This window comes from Amphibalanus amphitrite, unplaced genomic scaffold (genome assembly GCF_019059575.1).
Source record: "Amphibalanus amphitrite isolate SeventyFive unplaced genomic scaffold, NRLGWU_Aamphi_draft 000143F_arrow, whole genome shotgun sequence".
Classification (NCBI taxonomy): Eukaryota; Metazoa; Arthropoda; class Thecostraca; order Balanomorpha; family Balanidae; genus Amphibalanus; species Amphibalanus amphitrite.
Genome location: NW_024881638.1, coordinates 99,697 through 127,031, shown reverse-complemented (window position 1 = coordinate 127,031; position 27,335 = coordinate 99,697). Strand labels below are relative to the sequence as shown.

The following is a 27,335-nucleotide window of genomic DNA, read 5'->3' as shown; positions in this document are numbered from 1 at the left end:
TCAATTGAGACAAATGTATTTTAAATAAATAAATATGACGATGGAGAGTTCTCAACTTCTAGATATAACGATGCTTCACATGACAGTGACCTCAGCGAATGGTGGAATGATTATCCAGAAAATATCATTTGTCATATTAGTTGCTTTAAGACTTCCTATAAGATTCCACACATTTTTTGGAGGTGGACAATCGAAGCTGATGAATGATCCACTTAGGAGATTGTTAATTCGGGCAATCGCCAGGTAGGCAACGCACTTGACCTACTCCAGGTCAATATTATTATCAAACACTTGTGACTATTAAACCCGCAAAGCGATAGAGAGCATTGGCAGGGACAAACTACAAACAGTCCTATCGGCGCTTCGAGTGACATTTCTAGATTAAAATACCCCTGCCAAAGCAGGTACCGGGCAGGTGCAAGTGGCAAATGCTCTCAGCATATTCAAATCTACGCACTCCTGAGGATTTATTCCACGACCTACAGGGCATAAAACTGCTCGCTGTCTTCTGCTCGAGCACCTTGCTTGAACTGTGACCTAACCGCATCTCTTTCCGTGACGTTCTAATGCGTCCTAGACGTTTGCCCTAGCGGCGGAAGGCGCCGCAACTTCGGCCTCATCAACTGGTGCTGAATCCTTCCTGTTCGAAGATGAGCTGGATGGCGTCATGCACATCCCTGCAGTCGAAGTCGGGCTGGAGCAGACGCTGGTCCACCGGCAGAAAGTCTCGCGGCGAGTGGTCGCTCTCCCACTTTCGCTCGCCGCCGGGACCGAAATGGACGCCAGTCTGGACGAGCACGCTGTAGCAGCGCTCGGCATGGCTGCGGTGCTCCTTGAGCGTTCCGTCCCGGTTGAGCAGGCTGTAGTTTCGCTGCTGTGGTACCGGCTCCGGAGTGAACCGATTCTCCAGGAACTGGTTGTAGAGATTGGCGCCGAATACGTCGGCGTTGACGTTGTCGCCGATGCAGTAGATGTGGCGGATGGGGTTGCTGTTGCCGGCCTTCTCCGCCTGCGCCTCTACCTTGCTGACGGCGTAGTGGTAGGTGATCTCACACGGCTTTCCGACCAGGGCCGAGTAGGTTAGGGTGTGGCCGGTGATCTTACGATACAGCGCCTCCAGACAGGTGAGGAACGCACCGTGACCGAAGCGCGGCATGGGCGCGCCGGCCATCCACTGCAGGTCCATGTTGCACGCCAGCACGGGCAGGTGGGGCAGCGGTGGCTGGTCGACTCTGTACAGCGGCAGGCCGTCCGACATGAGCACATCCACCAGCAGCTGGAGGGAGGTCTCCCAGCGCACCGGCTCTCCCAGCAGCACCACGGCCTCGATCGGCGGGAAGCTCGCGTTGGACGGTACCGTCATCCAGGTGCGCCGCGAGTGATCCACCACGTCCAGCGCCGGGAACTGACGGCGGAACGAGTCGATCGTGCACACGTTGGTGAAGCCCAGGTTGAGCGCGATCGCCTCGACGGGGCCCTGCCCGGAGACGAGAACGTGCTTGTGGTGGTACTGAGTAAACCATTTGAGTGGCGAGTGAGCCATCACCACCTGGTCGGACGAGATGGGCAGGCCCAGCCACTCCGACAGCTGCTCCGCCTTGTGGTACTTGAGGTTGTTACTAGCGTTCGTGACGAACGTGGTCGGCACGCGGAAGTTACCAGACGAGTCCACCAGCTCGCGGAACGCGTGCACCGCAGCGGGGATCACATCTCTACCGCGAGCGATAACGCCGTCAATGTCGAACACGAGACCGAACGTGGGCTTTGCCGGGTCGGCCTTGGCCACGGGTGCCTCGCTGGGGGCGCTGGTGCTGCATAGTTTGGCCAGCAGAGAGCGGTGCTGGCAGACAGTGGGGTGAAGCGGTCTTAGTCTGCTCCACATATTGACTTACTGTGAGTTGACACTTGGCAGTGATAGTTTGAATGTCTCCTGGTGCTGGCAGCACTGATGGACAAAATATATCCTGAGCTGAGACTTCTTGATTTATGAAGAATAAAATTTCTCTTTACTTGAAGAACTATTGCATGTAGAGAAACACCCAACTTGTCTTGTAAAACAGGCACACTTGGCCAATCATTTTCTGCAAAAAGAACAGGTTTCATTCAATCATACATACCTATCTGGAATATAATTTCTAATACAAAAAAATGTCAGCATGGATGAACTAGCAATGATGGGCCCAGGCCCCAGGTGACCCACTATGCAATGCTTGATGTAAATGCACCATTGCTGAATGCACCAAGCCAAGGAATCAGAAAAGGTAAGATGTCTGGTGGCAGGTGGCCTCAGATCAAGATCAGATCAGCATAACACCTCAGCTTACAACAGTGAGCAGATCCTTTTAAATTTATAACTTAAGACTGATGTGAAACAAAACAAAAATAAAAAAGGTATCATGAGGCAAATATGCATACAGCAGGTCAATATACAGGTCAATTTATCAGCATGGCAGCATGGCTAACAGCAGTGAGCAAGTAGCTTGGTGATTAACTCCTTTTGCACCCTTTACAAACTGAAGAAATTCACAAAAAAAATGGACAAAAGGACACATTCTTCTGAGGTTGAAACATGAAACCACACATAAAAAAGCTATGATACTTTTTACAAAAAAATTATAAGTTAAGCCCAATCACATGTTTAGTCAGCCAGGTGGTGTTACTTTTGGTAGGTAAGGTTAGGTCCTGGTCAGGTTGGTCAGGTTAGAATTTAGATTAGATTTCGTTATTTCTGCTTGTAGTGTATCTGGCTCATTTAGCATTAAATAATCATATGAAAAATCATATCATATGTGATTGAAATATGGTTTTTGACAATATCAGTCGGGGGAGGTTTGGTCAATCGTTGTCATTTTTAGCACGTGCTATTTTTGTCACACGTGCTAAAAATGACAACGATTCTGCTATTTTTGACAACGATGAGGCCGATTTCACTCCTCAGCGAGGAAATCAAGATTTTGGAAAGATAAACACTGATTTTGGAAAAGAAGTGCTGCCACCTGGTGCAAGACGAAGAAGCCAGCTATAATATGCCCGTTATTTGTATGGTAGTTTGTTTTGTGGCCTGAAGTTGGAACTTAAAATTGAAGCATCCGAAAATGATCGATATTGATCGAAAACATGATGTTGATGAAAAAAATAATATTTTAAGTTGAGAGAGGAGGCCATTTTATCCAGATGCAGTAGTTTACTTCTTGAAATTATTTTTGCTAATGACGGCTGCTAATTATCCCTCATTACATGGCAGTCGTCGTAAGCAAAAATAATTTCAAGAAGTAAACCACCGCATCTGGATAAAATGGCCTCCTCTCTCAACTTAATAAATTATTTTTTTCATCAACATCATGATTTCGATCAATATCGATCATTTTCGGATGCTTCAATTTAAAGTTCCAACTTAAGGCCACAAAAAAGGGTATACTTCAACGTTGGACTACCATACAAACAACGGCCATATTAAAGCTGGTTTCTTCTTCTTGCACCAGGTGGCAGCACTTCTTTTCCAAAATCAGTGCTTGTATTTCCAAAATCGTGATTTCCTCGCTGAGGAGTGAAATCGGCTTCATCGTTGCTAAAAATAGCTGATAGCGTTGTCATTTTTAGCACATGGTTGCCAAAAATGGCATGTGCTGAAAATGACAACGATTGACCAAACCTCCCCCGACTGATATGGGTGGTTTTAATTCCATTTTGAGCCTAGGGTGCAAAAGGGCAATTGCACTACGTTTCTTTTGAATTTATAGCTTAAGACTGATGTGAAACAAAATACAAAAAAAAGGCAACATGAGGCAAATACCTATGCATTACCGCAGGTTGCTTGACATACACAAATACTTTTTTACAAAGGTGTCTGACAAATTGTTTGTCTATTAAAAATGATTGAAAAACAACTGCAGTAGTTGAATTGACAGGCATTAGGTATTCATTAGAATTCTTAAGATTTAAGAATAGATTTAGTCTATGGAAAACGATTTAAAAACAAATGGAACAGTCCTCACTTGGGGGTGTTTAGCATACTGCAGCAAAATTTATGAGTCAAATATAGGTTGGGCTTGGAAAATCTTAAAAAAAGCAATAATGGGGAACTTCAATTCAAATCATCATTATGAACTTAACTATGCCAATTCAATTGCCACTGCTGTGGATGGCGATTAAAATGTATGTTGCATTAAATAAAATGTATTGAATTGCCAATGCCAATGCTGTGGATTGTGATTAAAATGTATGCTAGCAAAAGCTGAAACAGGGCGCCGGTTATCCAACTGTGATACTCTTGCTAAAAATGTTAATCGAAAAACACAAATTAGCAAGAAAATTAATATAAAAACCAAAACACCCACACAACTATCACCTAAGCCATCCACAGGCGGCCAGGCCCAAAGAGAACTAACCAATTTATGGCAATTTGTATATAAAATTCAATCTTGTCTCAGATGCGCAGCGAACGACACTTTTCTGCCCAAGATAGTTGCAATAATGCTACGTCATTGAAATTGAAGTCTGCCCTAAAAATTTTTGGTAACACATTAGTTTTGTGCCTGAAAAAACTCAAAATATTGTTTTATATTAAATTTAATTCGTTTTTTTTCTTTTTGAAACCTTAAAACATTTAAAATCACTTCCTGACCATTTTTATTCAAATACCGATGATGTCATATTCAGTTTAGTAATCGATGCTTGGTATTTGTTCCACTGACATCAAATATTGAACCTTGATGCTTCATCAGAAAATTGCGTCGTCGATGGTGAAAACTGCTGAAAATACGCGAGAATCGTTGTGCTGGTGTGTTATCAACATCTGAATTATCGTATGGTATTCAAATTTCGATAGTGGCACGTCATTTTGATCAATTTTGCCAACCACGTCTATCGTGTATTGATAGGATTGATCCGCATCCCGCATGATGAAAATTGAAATGAGCTTTGTTGGATGAAACGGCCTCTTGATCACACAGATCACTATTGGTCTGATGTGAATCATTGTCAATTCTGATGCTAGATCATTAGTTCAATGATGAATCGCTGAACTGAACAATGAGAAATCGCTGTTCGATCATTTGATCTTTACAATTATCAATTCAGTCCCAAATCTTGTTCGAGATGGCGCTATAGGTACCGGTTTGCGTACCTATTTTTAATATAGATGTCGCGTCGGTCGCTACCGGTCGTCACTGGCCTCTGTCCGGTACACCGCATACCAAGGCTATATAAACCAGGTAGAACGTTCCCGACGAAAAAGTGGTGACAAGCGATAATTAGTAGCCGCGACCCTCACTTGTTCAAAACTATATCCGCAAGCAGCATTTACAGGCTAGCGGAAATCGACCAATCGGCGTTCGGCAATACTCGACGCTGATTGGCCCGATGCTCGTGACGAAATTGCGGGGGACTGTAGCTATTCCCCTATGGCGTTTAATAGACTTACGGCTTTTGAAGGGGATTTATACCAGTTTTTGTTGGGTTTGAGGCCATTTTTGAGCTTGGATATTCTTTCTGTGACTTTTGACTGTGTAATAACGACATTTAATCATGACATTCTATATACTACCGGTGTCACATCGGCCAAAAAGACCGTAAGTACATGGGATAGACGGACCACTGCTGATGGGGCCACACATGTCGGCGTGTGGTCATCGGAGGTCCGTGAGGGTTCGACATAGACCCTTCATGGGTCGGTATAGGCCCGGTGGGTCCAGTGTGCAAGCCTATCGGGGGCCGGTGCTGACCCAACAGGGCCCAGTGGCATATAATGTAAGGCTGTCTAGGCCGACGTTGAGGGCTCATGGGGGCCATATAGGACCAATAGGGACCACATCAGTCAATCAGGGGCCATTTAGGCCAATAAAGGCACTTCAGGGGACTTGAAAAGGTCATTCAAGAGCTGTGGTGGGCCCATGAGGGGACGGCATTGGTCCAGCAGGTGCAGTCAGGGGATGTTGTACGGGTTTCTCAGTGGCCCATTTGGGCATATCAGTGACCAATTTGGACCCAGCAGAGGGCTTTGTAGACCTATCAGGGGCTGGTGATGGTTCATCAGGGGCCAGCGTTAGTCCATCGGGGCACGGCACATGCCCATCAGAGGTAATTGCGAGCCCACGCTGAACAATGATGGCCCTTCAACGGCCCCTAATGGATCTACATTGACCCATGGGCCATGATGTGTCATGTATGCCCCTATGACAGGCCTACTCAGACCCCTGATGGACATTCCCGGCCTCTGATGACCCTATACTGAATGCTAAAGGGGCTCTAAGTTTCTCCAATAACCCTTCGTCAACCCATTATTACCATACGCTGGCACTAGGGGCCCCACATCAGCCGCAGGGCAGTCCGTGCCATGACAGCATGTCTTTTCGGCCGATATTACATCGGTAATATTTATTAAAATCATGATTTTATGGTGTCATTATATAGCTAACAGTCATAAGAAATATATTTCAACTCGAAAACAGCTCCAAACAGCATATAATTTTAAAGAAACTCCTCCGAAATCCAAAAGCCTATTCGGGTCCATAGAGAATAACTGCGGTCCCCCGCAATTTCGTCACGAGCGTCGGACCAATCAGCGTCGAGTACTGCCGAGCGCTGATTGGTGAATTTTCCGCTAGCGTGTAAGTACTGCTCGCGGAACAAGAGTTCGTCGACAATCCTCCACAAACGTCTGTCACCATTTTTCGTAATGCTAAACAGCCGGAGCGTACCGCATATTTACGTCTGGACAACGAGTTGCGTTGGAGAGGCCGAAAATAGTGGCGATTTCAGGACCGCAAGAATGGACCGTCATTGGAATGATTCTTTTTTAAACCGTGCACTGTTTTCGGCCGGAATTTAATAGTTACTACAAAATATTTTGTAATTACGTTTCCACCAAGAATGAATGCCATCAGGGCTAAATTTTTAATACTATTGCATTTTGTCAAGAAGCATATAGTGCTGTTATATTGCAGTTTTAGCGCGTTTGTTACAAAATATGAAGCGAATAATCGTCAGTGTAATTCATCAACAGTGCCAGAAGACTATATATGGCCTTGGCCAGAAGTTAACTTGAGGGAAAGCTATGCTAATTGCTCTTGTCCATCCACTAAAATTTGCTTTAAAATTTGCTTTATTTTGCTTTGTGTATTCCTAAAGGAGAGGGAACTATTTCATTTGTGCCTTCATGTCAGAATTGAAGGTGGATCATTCATCATTATATTTTCAACGCAGTTTACAAACAAGCATTTGGTCTTTCTCGTTTATAAGCAGTGGCTAAGAAAAGGTTGATCAATCCTGAAATTCAGTCATCGTACCTCAACTTGGCAGCAAGATCCCCCAAGGACAGAGGATATATTGTATACATGTCCTGTAAATCAAAACAAACAAGCATTTGGTCTTTCTCATATATAAGCAGTGGCTAAGAAAAGGTTGATCAATCCTGAAATTCAGTCATCATACCTCAACTTGGCAGCAAGATCCCCCAAGGACAGAGGATATATTGTAAACCTGTCCTGTTAATCAAAACATTTTTGTGCCTTCAAAGGCTTAAGTAATCTGTGGTGTGTTCGGAGTTAGGCTATATGGCCGTTTTTGTTGTATGTTTATGTGGAGATTGAATATAACTGTGACCCTGTGCTTGTTTGTATACTTACGGTCAAACAGGGAACAGCACATTCACATAACATACTCTACTCACCTAGCACCTAACTCATAGCTGTACCCTGCAGGATCTGTACTTGTTCATGTCTCGAGCATTATAACAAAGCACTAAAGTAGCTTAGTAATCATTTCCCACATTTTCTGAGCATCTAACATGACATACAGCAGTGCAGAGCAGCTTCAGAGAAGAAACACTTTAAATGCACAGACTCACACCAGCCACCCAATTAGCCAGTTCCTCTGTTTCTGACTGTTTCCCTGGACACAGCTTGGCAATGTGAGCTAACTTTTGGCAAGTTGAAGGTTAGCAGGTAAGATTGAGTTAGGGTGAGTACCTACCTATAACTGGGTGCTACTGCCATGCAGGTCTTGGGTAGGCTGCAAATATGTGTGATGATTGAGGTTAGGTCAGCTGTCAGGTTAGTCAGGTTCAGGTATGCTCATTGCTCAGGTCACATTTTTATGGACATTTGGCAATTTAAAAAACTAACAATCTGATCTAATCTAACCCAACTAAACATACACAACTACTGACTATAGGAACTGAGCACCTACCTACTTGTGCCTACATCTCATACCATGTCAAAGTAGAGTTCATTGGTGGAAGATTACCCTCAGTACTTTTTATCCCAGCCCTGTGAAGAAAACTAATACTTCTAAGCTCTGAGTCACTGCTGGCCATCCACAGGAAGAAATGCTGAGACTGAGAGCTTTGCAATTGTATATTGGACCAATAATGACTAGACTATCACGAATGACTAGGAACACATAATATGATCACATCGTTGCATGGATTGTCACATTGACAATTTTACTACAATCCTTTTTTAAAGGGACCCTCCCACCTTAACATTAGATTTGAGTTGAGATAGCCAAATTGGTGGCCATGGCCTGAAAATACCGGTTTGGGCACTCACAACATCGAAAAATGCTTTAATTCGGAGATATCGAATTTCAAACTTGCAGTTTTCGGATTCTAAGGGGCTAATGCATTGGTATGCCCCCTTAGAATTTGTGACGTCAGCGGAGATCTAACTATTTTAAATCTTTTACTAAAACGTTTGGTAGCACGCGGTGGTATATGCTGCTTTGCGCGCAACAAATGCCGCACTTTCAAATAAAGTCGCTAGGAACAGCAGAGATCCCAAAAAGTAAACAAAAGTAAAAGTCTAATATCTTGAAAACCGGTGAATATTTTTCGATGAAATTTGGTAGATATTCGTTTTTGCTCTTTCTGAACCGAGCGACATCACTTTCATGCCAATTCATTAACTTTTTTGAAGGTGGGAGGGTCCCTTTAAAGAAATACAGTGATGATGATTAACATCAAAATCAACATAAAGTGGATTTAGTGATCCAAGCTTTCTCCTGGCCAGTAGCAATGGAATGATCGCATGTTTCATTTGCCAGACACTGAGTACCTGATGCACATTACAATCTGCATAGCAACTAAGCATAGTAAAACTGCCCAAGTCCATTCATTCTAGATTTTAACTTGATAGTTAGCACTAATTTATCTTGCTGTTGTAAGTTATCATTCAATATTCATACCAATACATCAATATGCGCTCATCAGTCAACATTTTCTGGCATGATCCTGCTCAGCGTGCCCTTCAGTATTGCTCCAAGGTCTGCAATATTATAGCTTGTTTTTGGACAATAAGCTCTTTTAATTTTACTTTTCCTTGCTGATATATGAGCCCGATCAACTTACGTTTATCAATCAAAATTTCATAACTTGTTCAACTTGATATTGATATTGCTCAGTAGTCAGGACCTCTGTCAGCCTCCTGGATACTTCAGATTGTTTTCAGTCAACATGCTTCTTAAATATGATATAAGTCAATCTTAAGGGATTCAAAACATCCAACAAAACGACGTACAAGAGCAAGAAAACCACCAGATAAACTAAAAAATGGCCTTGGAACAGAGCCAAGTTGTGTGCTCCATTTGTTTGTTTACAATGATTGTAGTGCTGGATGTATTTTTAGGACTCTGAACGTCGGCTTACAAAAAAATGAAACGTTTTTACAAAAGTTGTAAGGCAAGTAATATTTATCTGAAAGAACTAAAATATTCAAAAGCCAAACACTATGAAATACATGAATCGGAACGAAAAAGTAACCAAAAAATCCAGCCTAATCACCGGCTCCTAAAACTGCAACACAATCAGCACTTTTCCCCGCAACTCGTTGTCCAGACGTAAATATGCGAGCGTACCCCCCTGCCGCATACCAAGGCCCGCATTGGCCCGCATACACAACCATCAGTCCCACGCACAAGGGGGAAAAGCTCAAATTATTGAGCGCTCAAAAAATTGAGCGGGCCCCATTATGAAGGAATAGGCGAAGCGATGGTATTTTACAATGCCTCTAGCGTCACACTACGGGAAATATCGTATCCAAATAAGGTATCAATGGCAAGAGAGAGCAACAAGGTTTCTTCTCGAACACTCGCCGTGATAATTTATATCGGTGTTTTTGGAAAGAAAATGCCCTAAAGACGCTCAACTTTTTGAGCGCCACTTGTCGTTCGGGACCGCGATACTCAATAAATTGAGCGCCACGACAGACGACAGTCAGCTGGCGCTCAAAAAATTGAGTGCCGGCCAGCATCTACACTCAATTTATTGAGCCTTCTCCGTGACAGGTGAAGCCGGTACTGGATGCCATTTTTGATGTTATGTTCGTTGAAATACGTTAAACTGAGTTGAAACAGAAATGCAGGAAGTTTAATGCTACGTGGTACCTAAACAGGGGCGTAGGCAGGGGGGGGGGGCCACTGGGCCATGGCCCCCCCCTTGGGCGCCGAAGGCGCCCTTTGCGATTGGAGGGCGCCGAAGGCGCCCTCCAATCGCAAATGCAATTGTGATATAATCGAATCGAAAAACAATCGCGACTGGAGGGCGCCCTCCAATCGCGAATGTGTTTACAGGGAAAATACGGATGGAGGGCGCCCTCGGAGGACGCCCATTCCAAATACGCCCTCCAAATACGGTTGGAGGGCTCCCTCGGGCGCCCTCCAACCACATTTGTAGGCTGTAGCTCTCTAAGCGTAACGGTGGTCGCCTATGTAAGCCGCTGTCCTGTAAATAAGCGCCCTCTCACCCGAAGGCGCCCTCCTGTAGGTCGCCACCCTGCTACATATTGCCGCCCTTCTGCTGATCGGCGTCCTCATAATTATTGGCGCTCTCCTACCTATTGCGCCCTCATGTGAAATTTTGAAGGCCGCCTTTCTCCCTTTTGGCACCCTCTTGTTCAGTGCCGCCCTCCTACCTATTGGTTCCCTAGTCCTTCCTGTTGAATGTTAATCGGGGCCCTTCTCCTATTGGCGCCCTCGTGTAGATCGCCGCCCTCCTAACCACTGGCACCCTCCTGTTGATCACCGCCCTCCTATCCACTGGCACCTTCCTGTTGACTAGCGCCCTCCGCACAGACGCCCTCCTGTTCGTGTCATCCTCTTGAGCAAAGGCGCCCTCCTCACCATTGCCACCCCCATTTTAATCGTCACCCTTCCGCTCATTGGCGACTTCCAGTTGATGACCGCCCTCCCACCTATTGGCGACCTCTTGTTGATCGCCACCCTCCTATTGGTGCTCTCCTGTTCCTCGCCACCCTCTTACCTGGTGGCGCCCTCCTGTTGATTGTTGATCGGCGCCCTCCTACCTATTGGTGCCCTCCTGTTGATCGCTGCCCTTCTATCCATTGGCGCCCTCCTGCTGCTCGCCAACTTCCTACCTATCGGTGCCCTACTGTCGAAACTCGGGATGTTGATCGGGGCTCTTCTACCTATTAGTGCCCTCCTGTGGATCGCAGCCCTTCTACCTATTGGCAACATCCGTTGATCGCTGCCCTCCTATCATTTATTTACTCCTTTGGCATATTTTTCAACTTAGTCGTTCTATTGCACATAGTTGATGTCTTGCCTGTGAAAACTGCCACAAATGAACGTGCATTCAGCACAATGAATGAAGTATCTATACCTACCAAAACTATCTACGCTCTACGATGCATAAAACACGTCTTTGGTCTTAACGGATTGATCCTACTTTACGTGCATCATGGCATCTATATGGATTACGATTAAGTATTGTCAACAGGTTCGGGCGCAACAGCAGGCATCTGAAGTTTCGGTGATTGAAACTGGTTATGTGGGTACACTGTATGCATCTGTGAGAAGGCTATGAAGGCTGGTCTGAGGTAATTTGGATGATGTTTACGCATCTCGCGCTCCGGTATCAATCCGATACGGTGATCTGGTGCGTAGATATGCCACCGCCAATAAACTTTTATACATCGACACCCATGAGCCAAGCTTTCTGTACAGTTTGTGTGGCAGCGGCCCGACCAAACCTTAGGTATTTTTTACACCTTCAAATTTGGTAAAAGAGCGAGAGGAGCTTTGAACAGTGATCGTATAAAAGGCGTGCCTAAAAAGCGGAGGAAAAGGTTGTTTTCAAAAATTTCGCGCGCCTTCGGCGCAGCATTTCAAGAACACTTGACCTTTTGTGACCTGGAGTATAAAGAATACACACGATGCAAAATCAATGCAGCACGACCTATACGAGGTTACGCAAAAAAAAAACTGGTGGCATGGTAAAAAACGCCTCCCAGCCCCCCAACCCCCACTGAGCGATTTTTTATCTCGCGACCGTATGGCGCCCTCCTTGGGTGAGGTGGCGCCCTCCAAACCCTTGGCCCCCCCCTTCGCGATTTTCTAAATACGCCGCTGTACCTAAACTTCTCACAAACCCATGGCATCATGTCACATTTTCCGCTAGTAGTTTTATCGGTCGCCTTTCGGATTCGGCACACCTCAAATAATTATACAGGGCTTGAATAATCCGTATGAATACTGTATTGATATTTTCTGACTGTACTGGGAGAAGGGAATACGTGATTACAGAAAGATATCCACCCACGCTTGAATATTGGAGAATTATACAGGAAAAACTGTATTGCCACGGTTACAACTTACAAGGCCATCGGCCGCAAACAAACAAAAATACTATACAATGTGGGTTAGATTCACAAACATCATCAAGTGTGGAACACAGAGACGAGCAAAACAACATCACATTATCGCATGCCAGCCCGACCACATTGGAACCGGGTGACCTTCGACCGGAACCTGCGTCTTGCCAGCATACATCACAAAAGCAGGAGGCAGTGTCGTACTGCTTTGATCCAAAATATGCCATATAACAAATGATATAAACGACCTAAGCTCGGACTAAGCTTATCATTATCAAATCCTTAACATGTAAAAGACGAATGGAAACATCGAGTCTCAGACCAGCAGTAGCAACCATCACAGTAGCAACATCACAAAGAACACGCGGCATTATCAGACAGCCGTTTTGTTATCGGGCTACAGGCGGCGACGGCGTGGTTGCAGACCAGCTGCGAGGTAGCGGCGTGCGGGCAAAAGGCGCGGGCACACCTCCATGTGGCCGTGCGGACAGTGCGCGGTCGGCGTCGCATAGTGGGCGCCGGGCGGCATCGGGCTGTCCCGGGGCCGTCGAAGCCGCACAGGTTGTCGGCGCATGTGGGCGCGCGCGGTCACCACGGCCAGCTGCTCACCACCAGCACAGACTGCGCAGCGTCGCCGCTCCGCCGGCCAGAACACGCAGACAACCCTTCTTGCAGTCGCACAAAACGTCGCCAAACTCATTCACCTGCTCCACCATGTTGTTGATGTCACCGAGTCGTTCAAGTTGTGGCTCGTGCCGTCGAGCATGACCTGCCCGATCGGACACGGGTCAGCGGCTTCTGCTCCAGCGAAGTCTTCATCTTGGTGACGTCTTGCTGATCTCCACAAAGGCTGAGCAGATGACCTTACCCACAGGGATGGCCGACGTCCTCGCCAGCCACCGCTTGGTTGTGCAGACCTGCCAGAAAAAGAAAAGCTGTTTGGTGATCTCAAACGATTTTTTTCTTTATGCAGTGGAACAAAATGGAAAATATGTCATACAACAGGAACTAAAAAAAGATGCAGCCTAGGTCGTCTAAGAAATGGGTGCAACATTGATAAAATTCTTCCTTGAATGAATTCTACAAATGCTTTTGATAAAATGCGTGGTGATTATAAGGAGACCACTTTACTATAAAATTGCTCAGGATTCCCTATCTGGACCTATCAAAAAATCCTGACTGCACACCAACAATGAGCATTAAATCCGAAACCTCTACCAGGTACTTAGGGATAATTAAATTCTGATTCAGGAAAATATTTCACATCATACAAATAAAAACCTTTACTATATTGAAACTGAAAATGTGATGCCGATCCAGTGACCTAAGGGTCTCAAAGTATAATAATGAATTAATCTATTATAAATTTGGTGGTGACTGCCAACTGGCGTCTGGCAGCCTAGACCTTGAGGCTTGAAAGTGGCCTTCCTTTTCCGTTGACTCCGATCCTCCAGATGGAAATGATATATAGGATCATTTTTATCTTATTTCAAATGAGCCAGTCAGCAAAGTGGCTATCCTGTTTCAGCATTCACACACACAATAGTTGACTGTCAGTCTGTCATGCTGTCAGTGTTGTGAAGTAATGAAGGAGTTGAGTTTTGTTGATTATAAATTGTGATGTTATGTAAAGGACTGGAAAATGAATGTGAAAACTATGGACACATATTGGCAGAGTATTGTCACTTACTATCAGGACATATGGATAGAGAATACATTCAAATTAATAAGAAATGCCAAATATCAAGGTACTCAATCACTGATAGCAGTGGACTATCATATGTTTTAATGTCAATTATATGAAAGTTAAGACTGAAACTACCTTTTACTTCATCATACCTAATGAAAAATTGTGTGAAGAAAACATTCACAGCCTCTTTGAAGCACTTAGACCACTAAAAAACAAAAATTTTCACGTAAATATGTTGTGTCTCTTTCCCTCAAAACATCATATCGGATGGCGCCACTTTCGTCGACAGTTACTTATCTGCACGCAAATCGAGGAAAACGTGAATTGATTGACGTTTACGTGTTTCCAAATTTAAAATCACAGCATATTCAAACTTTTCAGTGTACCTTTTAACATCTAAATATAACTAAAACGATAAAAACTTACCTTCAACACAAGGACGACGACAACCACCCGACCGGAGACGTCGCGACGAAATAAACAAACGGCGCCGCCAAATGAAAAATATTCTCCAATATGGGTGATGTGAAATTGAGTCGCAATCATTTTGGGTAGTATGAAAAATGCTCTTTCCAACAGAACCCTAGTAAAAAACGTGAATGGACAAAAAATAACTTTTATTTCGACATAAATATTGGCCTGTTTTTAAGGCATCCTGGTATGCCGTAAGATTTCGACCTAGAAATTGGTGTTCCCCCAATCATTGAAGCTTGAGCAGTGAAAAATATGAAAGCCTAATCTGTTTTGCATCATTAGTGATTCTCCTAGGGTGTTGCCATTTCTCCCTAGGTGTTGCGAGTTGCTTTTGCAAAACGTGTTCCTGAAACGGCTCAATTTTTTGAGCCCTCAGCATTACGCCTATGGGGGCCTCTGACGTCACACGCTCAATATTTTGAGCGCTCAATAATTTGAGCTTTTCCCCCTTGTGCGTGGGACTGCCATTGCCTTGCCCTTGAGGCATCGACGCAGAAGCATTACCAAAATAAACACCCGAACCCAAACACAGACCATGAACCTTGTATAGCATAAGGTGTGGCTTACTCCACCGGAGCACAACTCATATCTTCCACTCACCACTCACCAGTCACCAATACACAAGGTAGGTACCCGCACTCCATTTCAGACGAGCAAACTCGGCGGTGACTCTCAAGTCTCAAGTCTCACATCCTCACACCCCTGTAATCACTCGACCTCCACTCGCGCAGTTTGGCGCAGTGCCCTCACCGGAGCCATGGGCGTGTTTGTGGGTGTGGACGTGGGCACGGGCAGCGTCCGTGCGGCCGTGTTCGAGGCGGACGGCCGACTTCTGGCCTCGCACTCGCTGCCCATCGCCACCTGGAGTCCCCAGCCTGACCTGTACCAGCAGGACTCGGAGGCAATATGGAACGCCTGCTGCACCTCGGTCAAGGTAAACGCGGTGGCTTAGATCGCGATTATTGTAGAATAGTAGGTAGGTACGTTTGTTATTAGTGTATGACCGAGGACGGCTTTTGCGCTCGACCGCGATATTGTTTTATCAATTGTTTCGCATGGATAATGGAAGGATTCTGTCTAAAATCTGAATCATTTATTATCGCAGATCGTCATGTTATTTGACCCTAACGGGATTCCCGACTCGCCGCCCGTTATGTGTTCTATCCGGCCTGATCGTGTCACCGTGTGCTTGTATCGTATCTCTCCCGATCTTGGGCTCGTATCCCCGCCCGGTCTGAGTGTTCGTATCCCTCCCGACGGTGTTTTCTTATCCTGTCCAGCCTTCGCTCATATCCGCCCGTTCTTTGTATTCGCATCACTCCGGTCCGTGTATTCGTGTCCCGCCCCAAAATTTTTACATCTCGCCCGGTCTGTGTTCGTATCCGGCCCGATCGTGTGTTCGAATCCCGCCCGGTCTCTGTTTTCAGACAGCTCTGTCGGAGAGCGGCGCCGACCCGGCCACGGTGCTCGGTATCGGGTTCGACGCCACCTGCTCGCTGGTTGTTCTCGACACTGATCTGCGACCGCTCACCGTCAGCCCTCAGGGTACCTACGTTTTTTTCGGTGGCGATTAGCGACACTTGCCGGCTCTCACTCGCTCATTAGGATTCATGATGGTCGATGGATGTTGATATTTACACACAAACGCAGATTTGGGACCATAACCCTCGCCGGCACAGGCCATTTTGCGTCCTTCGACGGCACAAGGAGAGGGGGGGGGGGGTGGCACGACCCCCCCCTCGCGTTTGGTCCCTGATCGAGCTAGAGCTTCGCAGAAAAAAACGAGCGTGTTGCCCGTCATGAGAGGAAGCCGATGATATCCAATTTTAAGTTCCTAGGTCATCGGGTGACCTTCCAGGTCAGGTCAATGACATGAAAATCGGGAAAATCGGGACCTGTCAGAAAGTCGTTAAGTGAGGCTGCTATGGGGTTTTCCGGGGTGCTGATCACGAATATCGTGTTAGTTTTGATCAGAGATGACATGTTTTTAAGCATTTAGATCAGGTCGGGTCAGGTCAGGTCAACCGGTAGGGGTCGTGACGGGTATTCGTAATACGTGTCAACCGCCTCTGACAGCTTCGTAACATATTACGAAGGCACCAAAACTACTTCGTAAATGTTCAAATGGCTGCTAAATTCGAAATCAGCTCCAAAAACTAGCCTAGAAACATGTAAACTCGAAAAAGTGAACCGAGGTCACCAAAGGTCAATGACCTGACCTGACCTTCAGGTGACCTTGACATCGACCCTTATGCATGGGAGCAACATCGAATCACATGTTTGAACGCTTGAAACCTCGAAAAGCTTGCAAACGCGCGGCTAATGCGACCTGACATGCGCCGAATCGCGATTCCGGCCAAACATCGTCTCGGAAAGTAGGTTACAGGTCAAAGATCATTTGAGTCAGGGTCATGAAATTTTCAGGTTAGGTGTAAAATTGATCAATGTGAGGGTGCTGAAAGTTTCGTCGCGATCGGCCGCTTTTTACGCGAGTTATTTGCGAAAAAAATCCTAGCCCCCCCTCCCCCCCGCGCCGGCGAGGGATAATGGAAATAGCCGTATTCCATGAAATGTGTAAGTAACGTGCTACATTGGTGATTTTAAGTATTATGATGCCATGTTTTTTTCTAACCGTATGTTTTGGCGTTAATTAGATCCTTACTTTAGTCAGTAATCTGTCCGTCGCCGTTTTCTTATATTTACGTCAACACTGCAGTGCAGTGCACTGCACGACTACGCCAACACTGCCAACACTGTCCACTACCGCACAGGCGAGCCGGACCAGAATATCATCGTCTGGATGGACCACCGGGCGGTGGAGGAGGCCAAACTCATCAACAGCCTCGGCCACCCGGTGCTGAAGTCGGTCGGGGGCACCATCTCGCCCGAGATGCAGACGCCCAAGCTGCTGTGGCTGCAGCAGCACATGCCCGACACCTGGCATCGGGCCGGCATGTTCTTCGACCTGCCCGACTTCCTGACGTGGAAGGCCACCGGATCGCTCACCAGGTGCGATAACGTTGATGTTAACACGTGGTTATCCGTTTCTCTCGTTATTTCATTATCATTTTACATACATCAACAGTACTCTAACTGTAACCTTTCATCTGATTTCCTCTCCGGTTAATCCGTACTGTTGATCGTTTTTTTTTAAGCAATTTCGATTGCGCGAAACGCCTTGTGATTAAATTGACTCGTGAACGCGTGGTAAAGAGGTGAGATACCGTGTTTTACGTTTTTGAGATACCAATCTACGCCGATTCATACCCCCCATTTTTTCACACTTACCTATCCACATTTGAGGCACTTTTTGACATCCCAGAATTCTTACCTCGCAGGTCCCTCTGCACCGTCGTGTGTAAATGGACGTACCAGGCCGGTGACAAGGAGACGGAGGGATGGGACAGGACCTACTTTGAACAGATCGGGCTCGGCGGCCTAGCGGAGGAGGGATGGAAACGTATCGGTACGTATGATGAAGCTTAGCATTCCCGAAAGACAGATTGTAACGTAAATTTTGTAACTTGAAGTTCGAGAAGTATGTAGTAGCGTTCGTAATTGTCTTGCATGCGACATTGTATTCTGCTTTAGTGTGGGTAGGTATGCTTTGTAGAAGTTGAATTCCCTATGCTCTTAGCACCTTGTTTTGCTATTCTTTTCCGATCGGTTGTTGTATTACTGAAGCATTGCTGAATTATTATATGAGATGATTACGCAAACCAAATTCAGCCCATATTTACCGACCACGCCCGCTGTATCCCGGTCAGGCACGGAGGTGGCGGCGCCGGGCTCACCCCTAGGTGAAGGTGTAACTGAGGAGGCCGCCGAGCGTCTGGGAGTGCCGGCCGGTACCCCTGTGGGTGCGGCGCTCATTGACGCGCACGCCGGCGGCCTTGGCCTGATGGCTATCAGAGACCAGTTCGAGGACCCCTGCACCAGACTCGGTGAGTGTAGAGTCGGGAGAGGTAAGGGTTGCGACTTGAGACTCTCCTGCCGTAGGAAGCGTGTGCCTAGTTCACGGCCAATATCAAAACCACACGCTGCCATTCGAGTATCCGTGAATGTTGCATAGAACTGGATAATGTCGACTTGTCACAATATTTTCTTACGTAAAAATCGTTTAGTGGCACGGGCTCAGATTTACATGCTCATCGTGTCTATATTGTAAAGTGAGCGCTGCAAAATTGTCTCATTTCATCTCACACCCAGTCTGTATTCTTTCCCTAGTCCTGACCAAACACTTTGAGCGGCTGATCCTCACACCCATTCGTTCCACCGCAGGCATCATCGCCGGCACATCCTCGTGCTTCATGGCGGTGAGCCGGGAGCCCTGTCCGGTCTCCGGTGTGTGGGGTCCCTACTGGAGCGCCATGCTGCCCGGTCTATGGCTCAGCGAGGGAGGTCAGAGCGCCTCGGGACGCCTGCTGGAGTATGTCATCAACAGCCACCCGCTGGGCCAGGCGGCGACTGAGAACAACAGGTGGGTGTTTGGATAGGAGGCTGAGGCCGAGGTATCTCGGTATGACAGTTTGATCGCTTGAATGAATAGTTGCGACTTGGCGCTTGGGCTATGCAATATGTATGTGTACAAGGGCATAGGCCTGGTAAACGACTATGCGACGATATAACGGCGATACTTCCGTCAGATACTCTTCGATTTTCAACCTTTTCCCAAGAAATTGATAACGACGCCTAATCATGCTGTCATGTAAAAATTTCAATAAAATACGTCTTGTCTAATCTTATTGTCCAATGTGTCCCACGACAGGCCTGTTCAGGAAGACCTGGAGGAACTGCTGTCGACTATGGCCAAAGATCGGGGACTCTCGGACGTAACGCTGCTCACCAGTGATCTCCACGTGTACCCGGATCACCATGGCAACCGGTCACCGCACGCCGACACCACTCTTCGGGGAATGGTGGGCAGGCTGACATTTTGCGCTAAATTCTCCGCGAAAACGTCATACGACACAATGAGAAAGGTTCAATACCTACCAGTAAAACGCCTTTTGGGCGAAGAACGAGCGAGCGAGATAGTGAGCCCTGCACGTGCAGAAGGGCGAGAGGGTTCTTCCAACGGGCTTGTGCAAAGCACCCTTCTAACCGGTCGCTAGCGGTGTACCAAATTTGAACGCAATCGGCCCAGCCGTTCCTGAGATCTGGAAGCGGCATTCTGCACGTGCGCACGTGCAAACGGGGTCCAAAATGACTTTTGCACGGCACCCTACTAACCGGTCCCAAACCGTGTACCAAATTTGAGCGCAATCGGCCCAGCCGTTCTCGAGATCTGGAAACGCCCCCTGCACGTGCGCACGTGCAGTAGCACCCTAACCACAACACATGGGAATGCATTGCCTGGTGGGTGCCTACTAGTGGTGCCAATTTCATGAAATTTCAATTCCAATTCCGATCCAATTCCAAGAAATTGCCAAGTATATTTCCAATTTTGTCCAAAGCGGGGGCTATTCCAATTTTTAACGATTTTTGCATTTTTTTGCGTAAATTTTAAAAGTGTTTAAAAGCGTTTTAAAGGCCTCCGTTTTAAAATTTTAAATTTTAAAGGCCTTGTGTTCCGATTAATTTCCAAAAAATGTTAAGAATTCCGTCCAAATTCCAAATTGGAATTGGACAAAAATTGGAATTCCAAGAAAAGAAATTCCGATTGGCACCAATAGTGCCTACCTGTATGCCAAGTTTCAGCGAAATCGCCCCAGTAATTACCGAGTTACTGAAATGGGAACAAATTTGGCACCTCTTATTGTTGTATTTTGCACGTGCAGTGGGGGTCACTCACATAGATGAAGAGTATCCGACCTTTGGTAGAAGGGATGCAGCTACCCTATAAAAATGACCGCAAGACAATCGCTCAAGCCGCTGCTGAGATATGGGCCTCTCAAAATCATTACTTTTGCAAAACTGCTTGAACACCCTCGACTTTTCACGTGGCACGTGCCACTGCGGTCACTGAGATGTATCAAAAGTAGTCAATTACGGGGTAGAAGGGATGGGGCTACCCAGCAAAAAAGACCGCAGGCCATTCGGTCCAGCGGTTGCTGAGATATAAGCCTCTCAAAAGCGTTACAGGCCGGGCCGGGCCGGGCCGCTCATACTGAGATTTTTCCGTTATATTGAAAAGACTTCGCTTCGCTCGCTGCGCTCGCTCGCTCGTAATAACAGTCGATCGAATCCAGAATCCTCTTCGACTTTTCGGTTGCACCGTCCAAAATTAAAGTTTTATTATGCATGCTAAAAGTACAGTAAAATTGTTGTGGGAGATAGGTGGTAGACCTTCGATGACATCGGATATTCCTTTTACTCGATGGATCCACTCTGAACATTCGATTCCCCGTTCCCCGATTCCCGTTTAGGCACTAACGGACAACGCTATGCCATGTTTCGATTAGGATGAGGTTTATTTTGTTTCTTCCTCAGGTCAGCGGTTTGACGCTGGATACGGGCCGACAGAGCCTGGCCAAATACTATCTCGCCCACCTACAGGCCATCTGCGTACGTATCTGAAATCTGAATCAAACATAACATACAAGCCATAGTAATATGAATAACTAGTTATGTAATGTAATTCAAAACCTAGGCCACACATGAAATCGCTACATCGAGCTGAAGTTCGAAATAAAACACATTCAGCTCTAAGAAAGTATCTAGCTTTTCATAACTTACTCGATTTTAGCTTTGTTTTCTTTCTTTGTCGTTTGTACCAACCTGACTACGATTGTAAAACTCTGCCCCAAAAGTCAAACCCTGACGCACCGAATCATCCCCTGTCTGCAGTACGGCTCTCGGTCTATCGTGGAAGCTCTGAGTTCGGGTGGCCACCGGATCGAGGCGGTCTACATCTGCGGAGGAATCGCCAAGTCGTCCCTGTTCGTTCAGACGCTGGCCGACGTTCTCGGTACGTCTATGGAGGGGGGAGGAGGGGGGGGGGGAGATCTGGAGTGCTGTGATAGCGTGAGTAAGAGGCGAAATTATAAATAGGACGGTGGATGCCTGGTTTGCTGTCTGTGGGGCTGGCTATCGCCGGTTGGTGCATATTATACCGTGAGAGGTCTCGAACAAATCTGTCGATTTCGTTTCGTCCTTTTTTCGTTTGGGGAAATATGTAGAGTCGCAGGAGATGTAGCGTGCGATCGTAGAGTCGCACGTGTAAAGGATATTACTTTCCCGTGACCTGTGACTCTTCCCGATGACCTGTCCCTCTATGTAGGACGTGTTCTCGTGACCCAGACCCGATGTTCCCCTCTTCAGGTGTTCCCGTGACCTGTCCCTCTATGTAGGTGTTCTCGTGACCCCGATGTACCCCTCCCCAGGTGTTCCCGTGACCTGCCCCTCCCAGCCGGAGGCGGTGCTACTCGGAGCGGCAATGCTCGGCGCCGTCGCCTCAGGGCTGACCCTGGACGATGTCAGAGGTCAAATCTGCCGTACAAAGGAAGAAAGCCGTAAGCGCCACTTTTACCGAAAATGAGTTATTGGTATCATTGGAATCGTCATGTTATTCTGCATCTAACCATATACATTACACAGATATTAAATGATTTTATACCAAGTTATACAAGAATAAAATATTTCAAAATAACCTTATGTCACATAAAGCATTTTATAATACTGGCAAATAAACGTATCTTTGACAAAAAAACGTATGATCAACGAAAAATCGGCTAAAACTCGGAGTAACCATGGATAAAAGACGCAAGTGCTCAGTTACGTTTATTTGCCACCATACATTGTCAACATGGTACAACGGAAAATAAACTTACAGATGGATATACGTTTATTTGCCTTGGTAGAAACCGAAAAAATGCACTTACGTTTATCTTCCATTCTGGAAAGGATTGTCCGACAATTTCGGCCAGCCGTATGTGGGCGTATACGTTTATTTTCCTGGTCACCCTGCCGAATTTCTAATGGCAAAAAGACGTACGATGGACTTACGGTTTTTATCCATTGTCAGTATACCCGTCCCCAAGCAAAATGGCAAGCTCGATGGACATACGTTTATTTGCCATAGCACCTGGAGGTTCCTGGAGGCCGGTGCCGGTGCTGGCCCCCGCGGCCGAGGCACCGTCCGTGCCGGGGCTGGCCCCTGTGGCAGGACCGCCGCCCGTGCCGGTGCTGGTCCCTGTGTCAGGACCGCCGCCCGTGCCGGTGCTGGCCCACACGGACGAGGCACCGTCCGTGCCGGGGCTGGCCCCTGTGACAGGACCGCCGCCCGTGCCGGTGCTGGCCCCCGCGGCCGAGGCGCCGCCCGTGCCGGGGCTGGATCCCGTGTCAGGACCGCCGCCCGTGCCGGGGCTGGCCCCTGTGACAGGACCGCCGCCCGTGTCGGTGCTGGCCCCCGCGGCCGAGGAGCCGCTCGTGCCGGGGCTGGCCCCTGTGTCAGGACCGCCGCCCGTGCCGGTGCTGGTCCCCGCGGCCGAGGCGCCGCCCGTGCCGGGGCTGGAGCCGGTGCTGGCCCCCACGGCCGAGGCGCCGTCCGTGCCGGTGACTGCGGTGCTGCCGGCGTTGGCGGTAACACTTCCCACTGGCATTGACGGTAGCGGAGACCACGCGGGAATGGGCTCCATCCAGGGAGCAGAGACAAGCATGGACACATCCTGGGGCATCGTCTTGGATGATTCAGCGGTGGAACTGGACGATATCAATATGCTGTGCGCCATTGGCTCCAGCATGGACATGGACGCAGGTGAAACGTCCATCACTGGCGATGCAACGAACGGGGACTATGAACCTGAGCGATATTCCCAGAACGATGCCGGAGCTAGCAGTGCACCAGTACCGACCACACCAGACGACCAGACGCACACACCTGACGACCCGGCGCACACATCCCCGAGGAGACCTCGGACAATGGAACAACAGATACATGCATATGCTGCGAAACATGCTGTATTATCCCCGCCGCCTGCGTGCGCTGATGGACGCTGTCCCAACGGTTGTGCCGAAAAGGTCAGTGAAACTGACAGGCGCAGGATAAACAAAGAGGTAAACAACATGCCAACTGAGGTAAGAAGAGAGTGGATCTGTGCCCACGTGATGGAACTAGATGTAAAGCGCTGCCGGAAGCGTAAGGCAGAAGAGGGTGGTGACACTGGAGGCTCTAGGCGGAAGAGGACGAGGGAATGGTATCTCCCGTCAGACCGGAGGAAAATCAAGGTGTGCAAGGGATATTTCCTTACCTCACTGGGGATGAAACCTACCAACGACACGCCGGTGCGGAATGCGCTGGAAAGGGAAGACATGACGGCGGTTGCACCCAAGGACAGACGAGGTGACAGCGCAGCAGCCAACAAGTGTGACCGCGAGGCCATAAAGGAGCATATCATGTCCTTCGAGCCCGCAGTGCCGCATTATAGATACCTCCATGCGCCGAACAGAAGGTATCTTCCGCCCGAACTGTCTGTATGCAAGATGTACAGGGACTTTAAAGCCAGTCGTGAGAGTGCATGTTCTTTTGAAACGTACCGGAAGGTCCTCAAGGACCTCAACATCGGCTTTACGCACCTGTCCGGGGAGGAATGTGAGACCTGCAAGCTTGAAGCTGCACGCGGTACACAAAGGAGAGTGCAGCGAGACGGAAGGCGACGGCGGATGCGAGGTCTGCACAAGACACAGAGGTCACATGGCACAGGCTCGACGAGCAAGACAGGAATATCGCTATGATGCCGAACGCGACTGGGACGACAACGAGCTGGTGCTGAGTGCGGATATGATGAAAGTTTGCATGCTTCCAATCCTGCCGCACAAGACCTGTCTCTTCACCAGACGCATCGTGGCGTACAACGAGACATTCAGCTTGATCCAGTCTACTGACAAGAGGAGGAGCAGGGCAAACAAGGAGAGAGGCCTGGCGGTGCTTTGGCACGAGGGGGTCTCAGAGCGAAAGGCGGGTGACGTAGCAAGCTCCTATCTGGCCCTCATCAAGGCCAACCGAGACACGAAGCAGTTCACCATCTTCTGCGACAACTGCTCTTCGCAAAATAAGTGCTGGGTGGTGCTGTCAGTTCTCCTGCATGCTGTGCAGTCAAGTGACCTGGCTGTTCAGCAAATCACGCTGAAATCTCACCACCGGACATACGGCGATGTCAGCAGACGCCGATCATCAAGTCATAAACAAAAGCATAAAGCGAAAGAAGTCAATCGAGGATTTCAATGACTTCGTTGAGACTGTCGCAAGCACGGGCCTGCGGGTGAAGAACATGAGCGGCACAGACTTCGTCGAGGCGGAGAACGTGTTCAGTGAGGCGAAGATTCGCTTACTCCAGGGCATAGAGGCACGCCCGTATCTCCGAGACTTCCAGGTGGTGCAAGTGAGGAAAGGGTCAGGACTGCTCTACACAAAGAGCAGCTTCGACCAGAGTGACTGGAAGACGTACAACCTGCTCAAAGCCAAAGTCAGCATCGACCGTCCCCTGAAGATGCGGGAGAAGGAGCGGTGTGTCAACAAGCAGAAGATCGACCAGCTGTGCGACAACCTGCTCAGCTTGATCAGCAGCCACAAGCGGTCCTTCTGGGTGACTCTGAAGGAAAACGCCAAGACGAGTGTGCGGGATCTGATTGGCTAGGCAGACGAGAAAGCAATACACAGGCTTGCAGACTCGCAACGCATCGAGGACCACACAAATGATTCAGTTAGTCGCGAAGGACTTGTCGAGTCCGTTTTTCTATTATCCCGCATTCGATTGCGGTACACGAGTTTCAGTTGTTCGCGGGTGAATTGTTAGGCCCGTTGTTGTTACCCCGCATTCGATTGCGGCACACAACATTCAGTGGGTCGCGGATGGATTTTTAAATCAATTTTATTGTTACCCTGTATTTGACTGTTCTCTGCCAGTGAGTACTCAGTCTGGCTGTTCTGTGCAATGACAGCCGTCACTGTGACTGTCACTGTCACTGTGACAGCTCTGACTGTGCAGTGTTTAATACACATATTGTTATATTCAATATCACCCAAAGTTCACAGCACCCTGTTGTTTTACAGCTGTGCCTGAATACACGCCATTGTGTGATTTTCAATACATCTTCATTCATTCATTCATTCATTTCTTTCACTTCCGGTGGAGCATACGTCTTTTTTATGGTCGTTTTGGCGAAGCGTGGACAATATCGACAAAGGGCAGAAAATCGGACAGTGGACTTACGTTTCTGATATAGTCAGTAAGATTGCAATAGCCAGGAAGCACCCAAAATAGAAAACGTATGTTGTTAGATACGGTTTTATGCGCGTAGATTATTAGTCATGGTGACCAAGGCAAGAAAACGTATAGGAACCGTATCCGCCACCTTCCGTGTCGGCTGTGACTTACGTTTTTTTGCCTCGACATTTTTCTCGAGATTGGGTTAATACGCAAAGGCAATTAAACTTTTTCGAATTATCTCGATAGGTTTATATTTTTAAAAATAAAATCATATACCAATGTCATGCCCGTTCAAAGGCGGTTATTTTGATACCCAATTTACACAAAAGAATGCAGCAAGTTTTCATGTGTTGCGCAAAACACGAAAAAATGCTCTCCTGTAAAATTTGTTCAATGGCGCTTACGGTTTTCTTCCTTTGCACGGCAGAAATAAGCGGCGCGGGCACCAGCGTGTCACCCCGACCGGAACTGGAGATGTGAGTAACTTAGTTGCGCTGTACTGGGCGCACTGCAGGAATTGGGCGGGATTCGGGGATCAGCTCACAGTGAAAATGTTCTGAGCAATCGTTACATGTTTCGGCAGCTGGGTGACGATGAAGTTACTATCTTCATGCAGGTTGTTCTTTTGATTTACAACTATGTGTTGTAATAGGGAATGGGTCAATGATCGTTTAGCGTTCTGAAGTAGTAAATCGTTTTATTTCCTGTATTTTCAGTTTTTTTCTTCAATTCTCTGTGAAACCTATCGTTAATGGTATGGCATTTTCGTTTCATGTTTGATATTTGTATTTCTCGTGTCCCGAAAATCATAGCTAAAGTCGATATTTTTCCGTTTTAAAATATGTTGATGCACAACACAACCCAGAAGCAAAGGAAACAGAGTTAATTAACGGAAAACTTATTGCATTGTCGATTAAAGCCTCGATAGTTGTGTTGACGCTGTTGTTTCTTTCAGGTTCCATTTGAAGAAGTACAAAGTTTTCCAGAAGATGCACCGCGATCAGCTGACTTATAAGGAGATCATGGAAGGGTCTATGAAGTAAAAACTCAGGCCTGGCGGAATATAACTAAACTACCGCATCTGGTGGGTTTTTGTGTGAGTTGAGCTCACTGCTTATATGCTATGGTGCATATATTTTTGATATTTTTGCCTTTCAAAGGTTGATCATGACGACCTAATTATGCAATGTGCAATTTAAGGCTACGAGCTTACGACCAAGCCGTTTCGCAGGAACGGTATGTGGATTGTGGGGGTATGGGGATAGGACGAGTCGCGGGCTCGAATCTATAGTTCACAGGTGAAACGTGAGCGTTACATAAGTATGTGTTTGAGGGTGACAACATTTTATGTGACTAATTGTCCGAATGATTTCATTGAATGGGAAATAAACGATATAATAAATAAATAAACGATGA

General features: G+C 47.2%; 2 protein-coding genes across 15 annotated transcripts; one reads left to right on the top strand and one right to left on the bottom strand.

Moving 5' to 3' along the window:
- On the bottom strand, positions 1-15,530 carry LOC122382584 (haloacid dehalogenase-like hydrolase domain-containing 5). 6 transcript variants are annotated; one of them, XM_043368115.1, is made up of 2 exons: positions 15,377-15,530; positions 1-2,081 (listed from the first exon to the last, which is right to left on the bottom strand). In XM_043368115.1, exon 2 carries the CDS (start codon positions 1,880-1,882, stop codon positions 620-622), a length of 1,263 nt encoding a protein of 420 aa, XP_043224050.1. In that variant the 5' UTR covers positions 1,883-2,081; positions 15,377-15,530; the 3' UTR covers positions 1-619. The 6 variants fall into 6 exon arrangements, with proteins under 6 accessions (XP_043224050.1, XP_043224052.1, XP_043224053.1 ...); XM_043368117.1 differs by lacking the exon at positions 15,377-15,530 and adding an exon at positions 5,126-5,229; XM_043368118.1 differs by lacking the exon at positions 15,377-15,530 and adding an exon at positions 4,389-4,458.
- On the top strand, positions 2,019-27,335 carry LOC122382582 (FGGY carbohydrate kinase domain-containing protein-like). Of its 9 annotated transcripts, XM_043368102.1 has the most exons (14): positions 4,736-4,742; positions 15,302-15,313; positions 15,419-15,703; positions 16,197-16,314; positions 17,541-17,778; positions 18,108-18,235; positions 18,537-18,713; positions 19,051-19,249; positions 19,538-19,688; positions 21,202-21,276; positions 21,559-21,679; positions 22,095-22,198; positions 26,349-26,395; positions 26,875-27,335. In XM_043368102.1, exons 1-14 carry the CDS (start codon positions 4,740-4,742, stop codon positions 26,960-26,962), a joined length of 1,746 nt encoding a protein of 581 aa, XP_043224037.1. In that variant the 5' UTR covers positions 4,736-4,739; the 3' UTR covers positions 26,963-27,335. The 9 variants fall into 9 exon arrangements, with proteins under 9 accessions (XP_043224046.1, XP_043224042.1, XP_043224045.1 ...); XM_043368111.1 differs by lacking the exons at positions 4,736-4,742; positions 15,302-15,313 and adding an exon at positions 2,019-2,081 and having other exon boundaries at positions 15,377-15,703; XM_043368107.1 differs by lacking the exon at positions 15,302-15,313 and having other exon boundaries at positions 4,715-4,742; positions 15,501-15,703.